General features: G+C 31.6%; 2 protein-coding genes across 4 annotated transcripts; both read right to left on the reverse strand.

Annotated features, from left to right (window-relative positions):
* Positions 1–1,840: 1,840 nt before the first annotated feature.
* LOC106767161 (protein IQ-DOMAIN 14) lies at positions 1,841–4,252 on the reverse strand. Of its 3 annotated transcripts, none has more exons than XM_022782745.1 (4): positions 4,189–4,252; positions 3,123–3,536; positions 2,753–2,962; positions 1,841–2,643 (listed from the first exon to the last, which is right to left on the reverse strand). In XM_022782745.1, exons 2-4 carry the CDS (start codon positions 3,504–3,506, stop codon positions 1,933–1,935), a joined length of 1,305 nt encoding a protein of 434 aa, XP_022638466.1. In that variant the 5' UTR covers positions 3,507–3,536; positions 4,189–4,252; the 3' UTR covers positions 1,841–1,932. The 3 variants fall into 3 exon arrangements, with proteins under 3 accessions (XP_022638466.1, XP_014507489.1, XP_022638465.1); XM_014652003.2 differs by lacking the exon at positions 4,189–4,252 and adding an exon at positions 3,704–3,834; XM_022782744.1 differs by lacking the exon at positions 4,189–4,252 and having other exon boundaries at positions 3,123–3,668.
* Positions 4,253–15,627: 11,375 nt separating this feature from the next.
* On the reverse strand, positions 15,628–17,545 carry LOC106766673 (protein DETOXIFICATION 51-like). Its single transcript, XM_014651388.2, has one exon. It carries the CDS (start codon positions 17,343–17,345, stop codon positions 15,873–15,875), a length of 1,473 nt encoding a protein of 490 aa, XP_014506874.1. The 5' UTR covers positions 17,346–17,545; the 3' UTR covers positions 15,628–15,872.
* Between the last annotated feature and the right edge of the window lie 1,302 nt (positions 17,546–18,847).

Here is an 18,847-nt window from a genome sequence, read left to right on the forward strand (position 1 = left end):
AGATATTTTCAATTTCTTTTTTTTCTTTTGTTTTTTACATTTGATTGGTAGCAATTAATGCTAGTGTTTCCTCGAATCGAAATAAACTATTTTTTGAAGAGGTTAAAGACAGTGACGCTTTTAACAGATTTTGGGATAATTTGTCTCTTCTTAAGATAGCGTACTTGCTTTTTCTTTTTTGAATTTCCTATTTTGTTGAAGTATTTTTTGAATTATAAAAATAATGTATCATCAATTGTATTGATTGAGAGTTCATTGATATGATAATCATTTGATTTTTCCTTTTTATATATTTAATTTTATTTTATTGCTCAATATTGTGTTTTAATTTTCTTTTGCTATTATTACAGTAGTAATTTATCTTCTCTATATTGTTGTGAATTTTGAGAAGAAAAAAAATGTTAAGTTATTTATATTTTTTTAAAATTTTAATTCTTCTATCAAAGTCTATATTAAAAAAGGTAAATCATTAAATTGTTTTTAATATCTAGTAATGTTAAATTTGTAATATCTCCATGTTTTAGGTATGAAAGAACTGTTTTGGTTGTTTCAATCCTATAATAATAAATATGGGTAGGGTCAATGAAAACAAAGTGCAGACTAGTTTCACTTTTTTAAAAAACATAGCAGTTAGTTTAATTAAATCCATTGAAAAGAATAATTATAATTTTCTGAAAAAAAAAATTCTCAAAATAATTTCAAATCTGTCTTATTAAAGAACACATTGAAAGTAAATAAATAAATATATCTAAATTTGACAGTCTGTAAACTCAGAGTTTATGAACCAATGAGACATGCACTGTCCTACATGTTCTTAATGAATACATCAACTTTTTTTGCTACAACCTACTCAACATTACATCATAATCAAGCTTAATTAGACCCTAAGCTAGAAGCTACTTTATACTGTTAATGAACAGAACACATTGCAGAGTAATTAAATTTGCTTAGACCCTTAGCCCAAGTAATTAAGTTACTAATGAAGAGATTAGAAGAGATGAAATCAACATACAAACAGTAACACAAGCTTTGAAATCACCAAAGGCCAAAGGGTCAGAAACAACAGCAACAAGTTCAACATACACAGCTACTCCTTCTACCATTCTCATTCAAAATTCAAAACAGATTAAAAACTGTTCATATCAGTAAAAGTTGCTGATCACAGAACATGCATGAGTCAGAAGTCAACAGTGTCCTTTGACATTAATTAATCCTTCAATGAAATCCCCAATCAATGTTTTTTTTGGGGTTAATTGAAATCTCCAATCATTAGTTGATAATTTTGGGTGACTCCAATGGTTATTGCACAATCAACTTAGCTTGGCTCTAAGTCATTCATGCTATCAATGATTTGACAGAAAAATTTCTTGATACTCCAAAAAGTCTCACATAGCATCATGTTGCTTCACTTTTAGAGGTATGTTAGTACACTTCTTTGTTTACACATTTCAAACACTTATTTTTATACATTTCACACAAGAATGATTGTATTTGAACCATGTTATGACCCCTCTTATAAAGGCTCTTTCATCTCCTCCTCTTTTTCTTGCAGGAAAAGTAAACCTTTAGGAATGGTTTATCAGAAGTTTGAATGGTTGTTGAAGTTTCATCATCACCACAAAACAAACTCTACTGAAACAAAGAGAAGAAAAAAATCATGCAAGGATTTTACACTGTAGGCAAGTTAAAATCCTTGCATTTGATTAGACTACAGAGAGATGATATATGAAAATTCCATGACCAAACTTTTCAGAAAACAATGAGAGGCATCTCTCTCTCTCTTTGCCTTTTATTTTGTCTTCACATTCCCACACTCACACCACTTATATGTATCTGCAAATTACCAAACTGAGGGAGAAATATATTTTATTAACACTTTAACAGTTTAAAAAACAAAGATAGCTAGATATCTGTCCTAACAAGTTCAGCATGTCACCATCCTCTCTGGTGGAAATAGTTTCTATCTGTTTCCCTAACAGATTCTGTGGATTTCTGAAGCTTTCCCATCACAGCATTCTTGAAATTAATGACTTCTTGAGCCTTTGAGCAAGACCTCTGCATTCTAACACCACTCAAGCTATTCCTAGACTCCATCATTTCATTGAGGGAGAGCCTTTTCCTTGGACTTGGTTCAGGTCGTTGCTTTGGAGCACTATGAGACCTCAACTTGGCCTTAAAAGACTGAGTACTAGCCATGTAGTTTGGAAATTTCCCATATTGCCTTAGGAACAAGTTATCATCAGGACACACACTTTGTGGTGTCATAGGTACAACGGAGTCACAACTACAAGGATTTGTGAAGAAGCGTGGAGTGCTTTGTGCTGTAGAGAACCGACATTCTTCTCCTGTTAACCCCCATTCAGAGTCCTGAAAATTCCTTTGATCTGGTATGGACCAACCTGTAGGGGTACCTCTATATGAAATTGGAAAGAAGGGTGAGGAAAGTGCCTGAAGTGATGGCTCATCACCAAAATCTGATATTGTTCTTCTTGATCTTGACTTAGGCCTGAAAGTGTCTACTTCCACTATTTTGGGGCTCCCATCAACACTGTTGTTGATGTTAAGTGTAGCATCAAAAGAAGATGATGCTCTTCTGTTGTGGATTGGAACTCCATACTCACTCCTAGTATCATCAAACCTCTCCTGAGAAAAATTACAATGCAGCAGCAAGCTTAAAATAACAAATAACATAATCATTTACTGTGCATAATATAATTAGAAATGTAGCAGAATACGAGATCTACGCCAATACCACGGATCTTCTTGCTCTACTTTGAGATCTAAATGCTTCATTCTTCGTACTCATGAGCCTGCGAGATTGGTGGGACCGTATTCTAGCTTGAGCTCTAATAAGAGCCTGCATACTATGCAGTGTTGCTGTTGCTTGCTTCCTCACTAAATACCCTCTGACAAGTGCCTGCAACTTCACCAATCCTTTTAATGCCCTCAGTGCCTTCCTTGCCTGTTCAAAACACACGTCAATTTCAAAATTCCACTCCACAGTGCACCAAAAACAAACAGATAGAGTTCAGCATTCTAAATCAAATAGACCCCATACTATTGAAGCCAAAAAGCCTGCAACTTTTTGCCATAAATAAGCAAAGCTAAATGTACAAACTCACCAGGTATCCTCTGAACACTGCTTGAATCTTGATAGCAGCCCATATCTCAGGTCCAACGCCAAACACGGTGCCACCCCTTCCTTGGCTTGTGAGCCTAACAACTGCCACGGCGGCCTGTGCTGCCGCCACAGCAGCATCAGCCGCAGCTGCGGTTGCCGCAGCAACCGCAATGGCGTGCTTGTTTTTGTCCTTCTCTGTGTAGAATGACTGCAACCAAGCTGCCTCAGCTTGAGAAATGTTGGGAGGTATAGTTCCTGGATTGTGACACAAAACTCTTGAATTACAAGTACTCTCAGAAAAACCAGATTCCATGATGTTTTGTTTCTTCTCTTTCTCTCCTGAAATTCCAAACAAACTCTTCATCCATCTCGTGACTCTCCCCATTGCTGGCCTCACTGCAACAAACAGTGCAACCTACAAATATGGTGAAATTTGGTGGTTAAAGTAAGCATTCTTTAAGATCCTCCAAAATCAATAAGAAAGAAAAAGATAATAAGAAGAAAAGAAAACACTGTGATGTGAATGTGAACGAGGCATACACATACACATACACATAAACATACACATACACAAACACTTACTATGTTACTGTGTGATTTTATCTGAAAGCAGACAAAACAAAAGAAATACTCTGTCAAAAGCTCGTGAAAATCTGCTATATATGACAAAAACCTTGTCCATGGAACATGCAAGGAGGGAACAACGAAACTTCAAGAAATTTAATGAATAAATAAGAGTTAACTTAGCAGGTTGGTTTCACATGAAACATTATAAAGTAAGAAAAATGTCACAGCCAACAGTAGGACTTTACAAAAGAAAGGAATAAAACTCCATTTCAGTAATTCATCTTTCTTTTGAAAAGCACTTAACATCTAAGAAAAATTATGAACCAAACAAGGATTAAGCAATAGGGGATTCCTGATAAAGTTAAGAAGGGAAAAGCACTTCTAATAAAGTAAAAATTTTGTACTTCTCAAAACTCAAGAAGAAAGAAAAAGAAAAAGTAACACGAATTAATAGTCTAACAGTGAAAAGTTCTAAGACCATCTGTCCCGCACCAAGTTACCTTTGTGGAGAGGGACGTGTCCTACAGATTGAGGGTCCTAACCCTAACATACATGTCTGACATATTTTGATCCATTCCTATTCTATTCTAGCATCTCTATAACATATCAACTTCTATATTTCTTTATTTGCAACCCAGCCATTGTTCCATGGCAAATTAAGAAATTAAGATCCTTTTTAAAAATACATAAATGGTTATTTAATTTCCTGAAATTATAATTATTTTAAATCATTTTCATCTTCACATCAAAAAGTGGATCTGAGTAATTTAAGACAAAAATAATAACACACTATGTATTTAAAATATATATATATTTATCAACTTTGTTACTTTTAAATCATTAACTTTGATTTATCATTAACTTTTATTTATCATTAACTCCCTCTTCCCTTTCTAGCAAAATCATCACATGCATGCTTGAAAGAAGTTTATTCATGGCCATTTTTTGGGAGAATGAAAATATGATAAACATAAATAAATGAATTTTTTTTCATGAAACAAAATTAACTTAGAAATATGATAAAAAAATAAATGTTAAAATAGATATTAAAATTATAAATACTATTTATTAAGATGAGAAAGTGAACCTACACATTCAAATTAGAAAAAGGAATAATCACTACAAAGTAGACAAAAATAAATTAAAAAAATAGGAATAATAAAATAAATTAGTTATGTAGTTAATATATATACATAATTTATCAACTTTCTACAATTTTAGTTTAAAAAAAATAAGATCATTTTGGATTTTATTTGATTTCATTTCTGAACTCATTCCTAGGTTATTTCTAGGATACTAAACTTAGCATTAATTAATGTTTCCATATTTCAACACTAAAGAATAGACAATGAAAAAGACCCTTTTACTTGAACAAAGTTCTTTCTTTCCATCACATACTACTTAGCCATGTTACTTTTCTTCTTCTTTTTTCAGTTATCTCTTTTGGGGTATCTCTATCTCTCGAATAATATTATTCACTTTTACCCTTCTTTTTTACAACTTTCAAACCATGACATCACTTATAAATATGAAGAACATGCACAAAAACTATTTTATATAATAACCTAATTTAAAGATGAAAGTCATTCATGTAAGAAATTCTAAAATTTGTACATAGAAACTTGTGTTGCTTTTGTACTTTGGTGAAACAACAAGATTAAAGACAAAAATTACCTTAATTGAACAACCTAGGTATGTTTTTGGGAAAGTAAATTTTATGTGTAACTAAATCAAGAGTTTCATTTCCAACTCTTTTCATTTATTTGTCATTTTTATTATTTATTCTGAGATTAAAATTAAAAGATTTTTGTTGGATTCCATTTAGATAATTTACATATGCATTTTTTTTCATACAAAAGATAGATCTTACAACATGAGTAATATCCTTTGATTTGTCATTCAATGTGTACCAAATTTTACTATTTTACCCAAAAGATGATTATTTTTGCAAGAACATGTGCATTGAAAACTTTATCTTTTGAAAACTTTTATCTTGGAATTTGAGTTGTCTCTGTTATGTACAATACAAACACTTTATGAAAGTAATTAAATTTGGGCTGAATATGGACCAGCAAAAAAAGGAAGTCGAATTGGCCCATTAAAAGGGAATCCGAGTCAAGTCATAAAATTAAAATATTTATATTAACAAAGTGTAAAATTTATTAGAGTTTTGTGAATTTTTATTAGAGTTTAATAGTTATGCATTATTAGTGTAAACACTTTTATACACTTAATCAATTAAGAATAAATTTTAAACTTATTTTTAAGATAATTTTTTTAAAAATAAAATAAAATATATATGATAGTTTGTGATTAGATAATAATATAAACAAATTTTTAACATTAGCATTATTTATTTTTTCTTTTTGATAAGTGTTCATAAATGAAATCCTTCGCATTTGACTATTAACCATTTTTTTTTTTCAGAATCAGATCTGCAGTGAAATTATGTATACGTTATATAGTTTCACCTTTGTGGGTAATATCGATCTCTTGAAAACTTGTGCCATGAAGCCCAGTAAGCAAAGAATATCAGGCCAGAAAGTGGGCTCCTACTATATACACTCCCTTTCGTTTTTTTAATTTAAAATAAAATTGCATTATCTCCTTTGAACTCATTTGCATGCTACACGTCTTTTTATGCTTTCAATCCCAAACCAGCATCGATATTTTTGGTACATGAAGACTAACTAAACTAAATTTCAGTTCTCTACAAATAAATTAAAAACTTAATACTTATTTTCTTCAGTTTGTTTCAAGGTGGTCATTGACTATTTTTGGTAATCAAAATGATTTTATTTTTTGTAACTTTTGTTTAATTTGATTTTTTTTCCTAACGATATCTAAATTATTAACGACGCAATGTCTAGGTCAATCATTACTGAATAAGCTATAAGTCTTTTACCATACATGACAATTATCTAATGAGAGACTGACACGTGTCAACTTCATCTTTCATCCAAAATTAGAATTTTATTATGCGTTCACGATGTTGGAGGCATGGTGGCTTGCGAGATTCTAGTGCGAAGATGTTGTGTTGTTGTTTCATACTTTTTGTAGGTTGAGAAGTTGGTGCGAAGAAGATCACGGTGGTGTTGTGATGCTCTCCCATTGGGTTTTTGGTTCTCGTGGGTTTCAATGGACCCACGAGAAAGATGAAACTGTTCGTGATGGCTTACAAGGACGAGGCGCAGAGCAGATCTGGGCTTGCATTTCGTGATTTGTAGGCTCTTTGATTGCAAGAAGAGAATGATTGTTAGAAATGAGTGTCGTTGTGGTTGCTTTGGTCTCAGGTGGTCCGTGACGGAAACTGGATTTTGTTCTTCAGTTACATTGCTTTTGTTTGCCATGTCGCGATAGACATGGTTGACAAAGGCACGAGTGTTTCGTGGTGGCCTTGTTTTGATGGTGACTACCACGACGAAGGTGGTATGACCATGGATTGGTTTTCACAGTGGTGTGAACCTAGGTTCACAGTGGTGAATTGTTGTGTCTTGTAGTGGTGGCACGATAAAGGAGAAGGCCATAGCAGTTAGGGTTATTGAGGTTGAAGATGGAAGATAATGAAGTGGTGAGGATAAAGATAATGAGGTGGGCAGCTACATAAAAAAAAATGGATCATGTCATTCACTGATGGTTAAATTAGATACTGTGTCATTAACTTTTTAGACGTCGTCAAGACAAAAGACCAAATTAAATAAAAATTACAAAAATTGAAACCACTTTAAACACACAAAAAGAATAACGACCCCTTTGAACAAAAATGACATAAATATAGATCAAAATAGGTATTAAACCTAAATTAAATTATTTTATAAAATGTCAATTATTTCAACTAATTATATTATCTATATAACTAATAAATAAGTAGTGTTTTAAGAATTATTTAAAATTTTATACTTATCTCTTTTCACATCTCAAAAAGAAATGTATCTCATCCTTTTTTTTATTTAAAGTCTTATTCCAAAAAGTTTATTAGGGAAAACTTTTTCTGTAAATCTTGCTTTAGAAGGCTTATACTATAAAGCATCTTATATATTTTGGAAAATATGTTTCAAAATCTTTTTCAAGAAATACTATTTAATTTTTTTTCTGAAAAACTTGTTTAAAAAGATTATTATAATGTATATTTCAGAAATCATCATTAAGAAGAGTAAATTATGGTAGTGCAGGAAGGAAAATGCCGAAAATAATAAAATGGAGATGAGATTATATAGAGTAGAATGGAAATGGCCCAAACTAAATGAAACAGAAATTTCCTTAAATTTCAAATGATAATCCTATTTAAGAGTGTTAACTTTCCTAAAAAAGGTATATTCAGCTGAACACGAATGATTAAATTAACTTAAACAAAGTAATTTTCTTAATCTCGCTTTTCCTATTCCTACTTTCTACTATAAATGTTCCCAATGTTGAAGATTCGTGTCTCATCTGGTGTTTCTGAAATTTGACTGACTACAAACTAAAATCAAGTTAACTTGAATTGGATCAGAATATTTAGTTTATATTTAAGTCAAATTAAAATTAATTAGTTTTTTTTATTTAACTTCGAACACCTATTTAATTAGTTTAAATTAAAATTTCATTATTTATTTTAATTTTGTATAATTTTAGCCATGGATTCGGCATCAGTTTTCGTTGTGTATATACCTTCTTTAAGTGAAAAAAGAAAAAAAAAAGAATTAGAAAAATAGTGTGGTTGAGAGTAGATGAGATTAATCTTTTACATTTGAATGTATCATAATTAAATCCAGTACACTGGGAATTGCAGGGGTAAAAACATGGGCAAAAAAACATCACTCGATTTAATTGGATCTGGTCTCCTTGTTATGTTTTTTAAAATTAATTTTAGGGTGTTTAGTGGACCTAAAATGTCTTTTCAATTTTTCAAATTTTCAATTTTCAAAAATTTCAATTCAATGAGAATACATATATATGTTATAACACTTCATACAACAAATATATTAAATAAGAAAATCATTTAAAAACATAAAATTCCATAGTTGCATTGACGGATTTTTACACTATCATAGATATAGAATATACTTTTTAAACTCCACTCTCTCTCTTTATATATATATATATATATATATATATATATATATATATATATATATATAAACGTATTAAAATGTCGTATAGATAGCAATGATATATGAATACATGATTTTGAAAATAAATGAAGTTGGAATTATATGGAAGAAGAAAGAAAGAAAGAAAGAAAAGACATGGATAAGATATGTAGAGTTAAAGAAATGCATGTAGTGACTGAAATTGATGCACGTACGTACAGTCTACAGCCACAACACATGTCTGCAACATATATATCAGATTGCCATTGCATGGCTGAATGGCATCACAAAACAAGGGTAAGTGGTCCCTCCAAGTGTCCTTAAAGAGGGCACAGAATGATGGGTAACCAACTCAAGAACCCTAACCAATATAGGCACTGGTGCCACACTTAGTGAATATGAGAACACTTATTTCTGTCACAATATAAATATATATATATATATATATATATATATATGCATGTTCTTGCATCATCTGTGTCGTTCAAAAAAATTCAAAATTTCCTTTATCATTTTTATCTTGGACAGATGATAAAGTAAATCTTTATCAACTTATATATTGTATGGTTTTCTTCGTAGATGAAGATAAAATATCCTTTGTTTTACACGACATTCTAAGAAAAAGAAAATGATAATCTTTCACTTTATTCATCTACTGTTTTTCATCACATCCTTCTTTTAACAGGGCCACATCAAACAATGTCTTGTGACATGTTAAACCGCTTGTCAAATGTGTCGTGAAAAATAACGTTAAATAGGTTTAAAAAAAGTTATCGTATGTAGTTAACCTAATTAACTAAATATGTAAAACATTATCATTTAACAACTTTTCTAAAGATAAATGATCATAATAAAGAAAAAGATAATTCAAAGAAGAATGAGGAAAATGGTTAAGCAGATGTAAAAAAATTATATTATCAAAAGTATATAACATTGTCCATGATATATATATATATATATATATATATATATATATATATATATATATATATATATATATATATATATATGTTTGGAAAGAGAGAGGAGACTCTTCCACATTGTTTTCTGCTTTTTGGTTAGAAAGTTAGCAGAAACCATCTTTATGATGATGCATGTGTCTCTCATGGCAGAGGTATAGGGTTTCTTTCAGACAAATAGAGCAGCCATGATGCGTGCAGCATGTATACTGCATGGTGATCATGATCATGATGTTCTTTATAGGTTACTTGGTCATGGTAGATATATATATATTAGGAAAAAAAAAAGATATTGTATGTATAGAGAGGCATGAAGAAGATCTTGAAAGCTGAAAAGATGAAGATATAGAAATGGTGAATGTTGAGATAAGGAGACAAAGAAAATGGTTATATGGATATTGGGTTGGTTGGTTACTGAAATGACTAGCCATGTGAGAAGCATGATGAAGCAAAATGATGTTGTCTCTATAAAACCTTTTCACTCATTTCCTAGTTTCAGTGTTCCTCAGAGAATTATATTTGGAACCATGAAAACAGATCTCAGAGTAGTTACATGAACATAGCTATAGCTACACCATGACCCTATACAAATAATTGACCTCATGTCCCTATAGCTATAGCTAGAACCCTAAAAACAAAACCTTCTTATGCAACTTATAATTGTATAGTTTATACAAATGTACTTGCACATTCAGTTTTGACATTGATTGACACACATCAAGGCAAAATTATCATCTTTAGCCAACACCAACCATGCATCATGCCTGCAGGACCAACCATTATTTTAATGGAAAATGATATTTTAACACCAATTTTTGGACACTATTTTGATACTACATACGTGTCAAAATATAGTTGAACATTTTAAATTAAAAAAAAAACTTTGATTTTTCTCTTCCAAATATATCATTGTTTCAGTCTTTTTAATTTGAAATCATCCAACTACATTTTGACACGTATGCAATATCAAAATAGTGTGAAAAATTGGTATTGAAATATCATTTTCCTATTTCTATATCCATATGCTTTTATTAAAATGCTAAAACATAATTTATTTATATATATAATATTTCTTGAAATCAAATATTCATGATATGATAATATTTGAAGGGGGAGAGACTTTTATTATATTCATCTTTTATAGAGAAAAAGTTGACGACAGAATTCGTGATGATATATAAAACTATATTGTATTACTAAATTTAAAGATTTTAACGTAATCAGTAAGAATATAATGTACCTATAAATGAAACAGTGTGGGGACACATGTCTCCATTAATATATAATTTATATAAGTGTTTGTTTATTTAAACCATCATCACTATTTTTATTTTATTCTCAAAAATTCAGTTATGGTTATAAAAACATAAGGAAGAACATCGATTCTGAAACCAAGTCATTTGTTTCAGTTGCTAAAGATTATAATTTTAGGATCAAATCAAACTCGATCTCTTATGAATTTTTCGGATATTTAATATGTTGGCTTTGGCTGAATTGGGTTCTGTTGGAAAATTTTGAGAAAAAATATATATCCTTTATAAATAAAGTTTATATATTGAGTATCTAAAGTACCCTTATTTTATATAATATTTATAGTTGATGAAAAACACTAATTATTTCTCTTATATTAATTAAGAGATAATGTATTATGTGTATTATTTGAAGTGGGTGGATCAATAGCTAATGTTCGTTCATCCACATTCATTCAATTGAATATGCATTTCAATTTGAAGATGCAAGTAGTCATATAGATGTTTGTCAATTTGCAATAAATTTGGAAATGATGGCATAATTAATGTAAATTAAACCTCCCATGTGTATACACATGTATTGCTGGGAACATTAATATCATTAAGACCCTTCAATTAGTGAGTTAGCTAGTTACTATCACCTTCTTAATATCTAATATACTTCTATTATATATTTTCATTAGCAAAAAAAGTCAACTATATTTGTCACGAACTCCCATTTTGCAAGAGCACAAGTCAACTATTTTAGTAAATATCGAATCGTGGCTGCACATTAAACTACGATTCAATGATAAAATTACTTTAATTGTTATCTATTAACATAAATTATTACTATTTTCTTTTATATTTAGTACTTGTTGAATTTTATCGATTTTAATCAATTTCATTTGAAATCTAAGGTATATTGCTGGTTCGTAAAAATGTTTTCATTTTCTATATATTATTCATTAAAAAATTGTTTTTTGTTTTTTTTTTCTATATAAGAATGTTTGAAATCAAGTTACGTTTGAACATAGCGTATTTTTCCTATTTTATGTATTAGTTTTTATAAAAAATTTAATTTTTTTTACTTATGGTAGAAATAAATATTAGGAATTCTTTTCTAAAAATTAATCACGAGTAAACATTTAGTATTCATTTATAATAATTTGAAATTTTCACAATACACACATGTAAAAGTAAAGTGTGTTTTACTAATTGTTTATTTGTTATCATCAAAGTAAAACAATATAATGAATTAATTGATTCATTGTAGTAACAAACTTCGTTGATAACACGTTTTTTTTTTCTCTTTCAATAAATTAAGACATTCTTGTGTATTAAAGTTTTGGTATAATGTTTGTCTTATTAGCTTGACATAGATATGTCAACTAATGAAACATTAGCACAAGATGAAAGAGAAGAGTGACTAAAATGCAAAACCAATTTGTTTTCAATATTTATAATGACGTGCCCACAAACTTTATCTTTCAATTTTATAGGTTAAATAGATATGGTTGGGACAATAAATAAATACGTAGTATAATTTAGTATTGTAATATAAATAATTCAATGTTTCATTTGGTATGGAAGAAAAAAATAGAAGCAATAAATAGGAAAAAGGATACGTAAATGAGAAATTAATGAAAATATTTTAACAGTCTTGAAGTATTACAATTGACAAATCCTAATATATTTTAATATGTTGACTAATGTTTTTAAGATTGAGACACAACATATAAATATCATGTTATAGATGACACTGTCACTCTAAGAAAATTGAAAGAAAGAGAGACAAAATATATAAATATATGAAACAGAAACTTCTGATTTGTTTGGTACGATTTAGTAATTTCGATGTTTTATGGAGATTGATTTTATGAGAATCGTATATATATTTGATTTAGATAATTTGTAGCTAAGATTTTGTAAGAGAAAAGGTATAAAATGAGGAGGAATGGATATATTTGTTGGAATCTTTTAATAAATTTGTTTTATTGGAATTTTTAATTTTTTCATAAATAATATTGTAAAAAGTAATTTATTTTCATTTTCTCAACTAATCTTTTTTAACAAAAACATGTTCATATTTTAAAAACACATTACTAAGACAATTTTAACATTATATTAAAAGTAATCACCTCCTTCGCTCAATCAAATCAACCACATTTACTAGTAAATTTTCTATTCAAACTCATCATCTTCTTTTCTGATTAAATAAAACTAAATTAAACATATTTAATCTTTCAATTTTCACACAAAATAAAATTTTGTTAATATCCAAAATTTTAATACATTTTATTCTTTAAATTTAAAAAAAAAGGATCTATTTTTTTAATTCAATTATTTTAAAAATTTTGACATACCAAAAACATTTAAATTATTTACACCTTTATATATTTCTATTTCAATATCAATTAAAAAAAACATTTGATACGAATAAAAAAGTTGATATTATTAAATTAAAATATACATATTTAACCTAATAAAAGTTTAAATCAAATTGTTTCAATTTGGATGGAATCTCTTCAAATCATGGGTAAAAATCAATCTTTTATTTTCCACACTCCAACTCAAGTGAAAAGACAAGTTTTTCTGATCCAAATAGGTTTTTATAACTAAGCATATAAACAAACTCCCATTTGCTAAAAACTTAACATACATTTACCTATAATGAAATCATATGACCAAAGACAACCTTAAAAGCATCAAAGTTTCTTAATTTTGTTGGGAACTCTTAGGAAGTTGGTGTTGCAGAGTAAGATTGTGAAGTTATCTGGCAATAAAAGAAGTGAAAAATGGTACATAGAATTTGAATGAAAGGCATAGCAAAGGTTGTACTGGTGAGATTTGATAGCAATGGAGTGAGTAATTAAAATCAGAAAAAAAAATGAAGAAAGGAAGCATAGGGTAAGTACGGGTTAGTACTAAGTGGTCCACCTTGCTTTTCACATGTGGTGCACAAATTCAGGGGGATTTTAGCCTTAGAAAGTGATAGCATTAGATAATTCTACAACAAATATATCTTAAAAAAATAAATTAACTAGAATATCAATATTTATAATTTTATTAAGACTCATTCATTCGAGTTAAACCTAATTATCTTTACTAGTTAACCTTATTTGTGATTTACGAGCAATCAATATCATTTCAACCATTAGATATATGAATGATCGATCATCCAATAAAATTACTTTTGATGAAAAGAAAGAATAATTACAGAAAAATCCAAAATAATTGAAAATAATAGAAAAAAAAGGTTGGTAGTGGTGAATAATGAGACAAAAGAGTATTTTGTTTGGTTTTGCAGAGTCTCTTCTCTCTCTTTCTGATATATTGGTCTGATCAGAGCAGTGGCAGCCCTTCTCATTATAGCCTCTGTTCCCTTCCTGCCCTTCATTATCTTTATCATGGCCACCAAAATCAACCACTTCTTCCCTTTTCGGATTGGAACACAAATTCTATGGCCAAAATTCAATTTTTCTTCCCAACCCTTCTTGTGTGTCCAAATTTGTTCAACCCTTTTCCTTTCCCTTTTCAGCATCCTCTTCCAACCATGCATAGATCACTCATTTTCCACATACACCAAAATTTTTCCCACTTGCACCTTTTTCTCAGTCTTTGAGATAGGAAAAAGAAGGTTCAATATGAAACAGTTGGGGTGAAAATTAGGTAAGAAAGAATGAGTCTTTTTTATTGTTGTTTAAAACAGTGGTAATTAAGAAAGAACAAAGTAAGGGTCGAACGATAAGGATGTTATGCTGGTTCGATGAGATTAACGTGTGAATGAATGAATGAATGATCTTCCGTAGAGTACTTGTAATAGAGTGGAGGTGATAGAGCAGCTGTATCCATGCGTTTTTCTCTCTGCGAAAAGATAAGAAAGAAAGAGTGGTTATGCATGAGAGAGTGAATCCTGCAACTGCAACACTGCAACTGCAGAAGCAACAGACTCTGTCACTAACAGCAGTACAGTACCATCACCGTCTCTTCCTTTTTCTCTCTCTCAATCCACTCCATTGACCAATCACACTTCACATCTGCCACGTGTCATAAATCTATTTGCCCTCTGCTGGACCACGTCACATACATCACATCTCACCTTCAACTCACCAACTTCTTCCATGTAAATTTTCTTTTACACTGTAATTTATATCAAGCTATTCGTAGAAACAATAATGTTGCTTATGCAGATATTCAATAGGTATGTTAGTAGTAATTTTTAGTATGTGTACAAAATGTTCACGTATGTCAAATGTATCTGTAAGATCTTTCTGTTTTCATGGTGTTCCAGATACAAGAAAACTAGAAAGTTTTTAAATATTATTAAAAATCTTAAATTTATTTCTCTCTAAGGTTAATAATTTCTGAACTACAATCTCCAACTTGCTTTATTTGATCAAACTTTGAATGAGAAAGAAAACCCAATCATTAAAATGTGTGCCACTGTTGGCATTTCTGTTCTGTATATATTGATATTTTCTAACTTTTTTTTGTTCTATATTGATGCGTGCTAATTTTTTTTTTGTTTAAGACATATTTTTGGTATTACGTAAAATCTGCAAGAACATTATATATAAGAAAATTTTACATTTCTAATATAAAGATGGAATATATAAAAAAGTAGAGGATGTGTTTATTTGAGAATGTAAAGTGCGTTTGAAATGGTTGTAGCAGAAAGATAGAAATATAGTGTTTATTTGCATTTAGGGGATAAGAAACAAAATATGAGAAGATGTTCATATTGAAAAAGACAGAATAATCATCATCTCATTTATCCTTAATTAAATAATACCCAGTTCCCACTGGAATAAAAAATCAGCGGTGTAAAAAATAACAATTCTATCTCACAAATTCGTCTAATAATATAAAAATTAGAAAAAGAAAAGAATATTACACCGTCAATCAACATTAATCATCATTATCAAGTGTCCACCACGCCAATCAACGGTTCTTTCTGCCCGTCCGATCCGTTCGCGGAGTCATCAACGGCAGTCAACAGCTGGGCCCGGCAGGCCTGGTACTCCCAATCGGTGGTCCCAATCGTATACAACATCAGGCCCGCACAACAAACCTGGGCCGACAGCAGGCCCAGCCAGAGCCCACAGAACCCAACCTCTAGCCAGAACGCAAGCCCAACGGCCACGGGCATCCCGACCAGATAAAAGGCGCCGAGGTTCACGTTCGCCGCCACGTTCGGCCGCGCCGTCCCCCGAACCACCCCGCACCCCACCGTCTGCGGACAGTTTCCAAGCTCGCACAGTCCCAAGATCGGCAGCGCCGCAGCCGTCAGCTGCAGAATCCCCTCGTCTAAAGTGAACATCCTCCCCCACTGCCGCCTCATCGACGAGGCGAAGATCACCGCCGAAAAACCCATCACAGCGGCGAAAAACACCGCCACCACAGCCGACATCCTGGCGCGTGGAGCCCGGTTCGCGCCAAGCTCGTTCCCCACGCGCGTTGACACTGCCAACCCCAGGGACGAAGGAAAGACGTAAATCAACGACGTCGTTTGGATTAGAATCCCCATAGCGGCCACGCTGGCAGTGGGCTCCACAAGGAGTCCGCATAACAAGATCATGATCTCATACCACCACCACTCCAAACAAACGGACACGCAGCTCGGTGCAGCCAGCCGAAGCAGCGGCTCCCAGCCTGTGAAACACTCACGGCTCGGCGCACTCCACGTGTCTAGGTGGACCCCACTTATCCACACATAGAGGAGCAACAGTCCCAGAATCGAAAAGCTGGAGGCGGCGGAAGCGGCGGCGACTCCGGCCATACCGTGTCTGACGAGAAGGAAGTTGAAGGCGACGTGCAGGAGCGTGCCGCAGAGGGAAGCTAACGTGACCGGTTGGGTGACGTTCTGCGCTCGAAGGTAGACTCTGATTGGGTGGAGGAAGGAGTTGGTGACGAGGTCGGGGAGGAGGAATACAAGGTAGTTTTGCGCCATTTTTGTGATTTTGATGTCTTGGCGTAGTAAGAGGAAGATTTTGGACATGTTGAGCCACAAGAGCGAAATGGGGATTGAGCAACATATCAAGAAGAGAACGCAGCGTTGGAGCGTGAGAGAGAGAAGCTTGGGACGCTTTGCTCCGAAGGCTTGGGAGCATAGGGGTTCCATCCCTAGGGAGAGTCCCGAGAGAACCGAGTAACCGGTGATGTTGGCGAAGGCTATGGCCAAAGAACCTGCCGCCAGTTCGGTGTCTCCTAGGTGTCCGAGGAACAACATGGAGACCATGGAACGCGCGTAGAAAATGAGAGCAGTGAGAGCTGTCGGAAATGCGACCTCCCACAGAGATTTGGCTTCTCGAATGAAGTCCCACATTGTGGAACGTGTGCTAAACCCTTCTGTCTGCTTTTCCGTATCATTGTACTCTGTGTTGGATTCCAACATGTTGGAAACGAAGTCGGGAAGATTGATCGTAACAAAGGGTATGATGATTGTGAATACGATGACGATGATGTTTTGTGCAGAGGGAGACTCTGTTCTTGTGATGGAGGAAGGGATCGATAGATAGAGAAAGAAAAAAGTATCGAGTATATGGGAGTGAGACTGTGTGAGAAGGATGGGAGACTGAGTTTAAATAGACAATTTCATTTCCTTTTGCTTTTTCACTCCTCTTTCTCTCTACCAAAATTTTATTTTCCACTTTTCAAAATATTAATAATATATATTACAACTTTAAAATAAATAAATATTCTTATTTTGACTATTGCTACCTATCAAATCAACATTCTTCTTTTCTATGCCCTCCTCTTTTCTTACCAAGTTTAATTTAACCTCAAAGTCGATATTTTTATTTATCAGATATTTTAATATTTTCTTTTCTTTATAAATATATAAGTAATGGAGATTCGATGTTTAAATTAAAGGAAAAAATAATAAGGTACTGAGAACGAAAATGTGAATAGCATAAAATAGTAAAAATGTGGGAGGATGTCAGTGTGGTACTGAAAGGAACAATTCCCAATAACAGAAATGTTCTGTGTCTGATTTTTGCTCGCTGTTATGAGTTTTGATTCCGCCCATGAGGCAGCACATTGCAACACTTTTGGTCCTTTTTTTTTCTTCAGAAATCACAACCCCTTCATTTCTCACTGTTTTTTTTTTTGCCTCTTTTATTTAATCTTTTTAAAAACAATTTTAGCAACCAATCTTAAATAATCTTTTTAAGAATAAGTTGAAAAAAGAAAAAAAAAACTTATTTGGTAAATGTATCAGAGATGAGACAGTGAGAAGAAAAGCCTGTCTCGCTTTTGATTTTAGTATTAGAATGTAATAATATAATTAAACTATTATAAGTATTATATATAATTATTCATTTAATTTTATATATATTATGTATCATAAAAAAAATTGAAATATATTTCATCAGTCTTTTTACCTTTTAAAAATCTAAAATCAAAATTTAACGAAACCCTTTAAAACTGCTTTTAAAAAAAGGAAACGAAAACCCAGAATCACCATCGTTCATGTTTGATTAAATGACAATTTTTACTCCAAAAATCATATTAAAATTGAAGAAATAGAAAATTCATTAATTTCTTTAGCTTTCAAGTGTAATATTTGAATCAATAGTTAAACTTACAACTTCAACTATACCACTAAATCATCTGTTAATTTTAGATTAAACAACATTAACCATTCTTTCGTTATTTATTTTACAATAAAATGTAAAATAAAAGATTTTATCAGTTTCTTCTTGCATTCATGGTAACTTGGATTTAAAAATAACAAAAACTTCCAACAAACTACTTAATTTTTTTTTTCAATTTTAAAGTTACTTGAATTAAAAAAATGTAATTACATTGATACGAAAATGAAGTAAGAGCAATTGACTTCAACGCACTAATCATATCATAATGAAGCCATGAAAGCAGAGAATGTTTTGATTC

This window comes from Vigna radiata, chromosome 1 (genome assembly GCF_000741045.1).
Source record: "Vigna radiata var. radiata cultivar VC1973A chromosome 1, Vradiata_ver6, whole genome shotgun sequence".
Taxonomy (NCBI): domain Eukaryota; kingdom Viridiplantae; phylum Streptophyta; class Magnoliopsida; order Fabales; family Fabaceae; genus Vigna; species Vigna radiata.

What these genes read in the sequence shown, in the direction of transcription:
- LOC106766673 (XM_014651388.2), bottom strand. Translation starts at nt 17,345, where the DNA reads ATGTTGGAATCCAACACAGAGTACAATGATACGGAAAAGCAGACAGAA.
- LOC106767161 (XM_022782745.1), bottom strand. Translation starts at nt 3,506, where the DNA reads ATGGGGAGAGTCACGAGATGGATGAAGAGTTTGTTTGGAATTTCAGGA. An exon ending in CAGTGTTCAGAGGATACCTG is followed by an intron (nt 2,963 to 3,122) that starts GTGAGTTTGTAC and finishes TGTTTTGAACAG; the next exon opens with GCAAGGAAGGCACTGAGGGC. An exon ending in GTAGAGCAAGAAGATCCGTG is followed by an intron (nt 2,644 to 2,752) that starts GTATTGGCGTAG and finishes AATTTTTCTCAG; the next exon opens with GAGAGGTTTGATGATACTAG.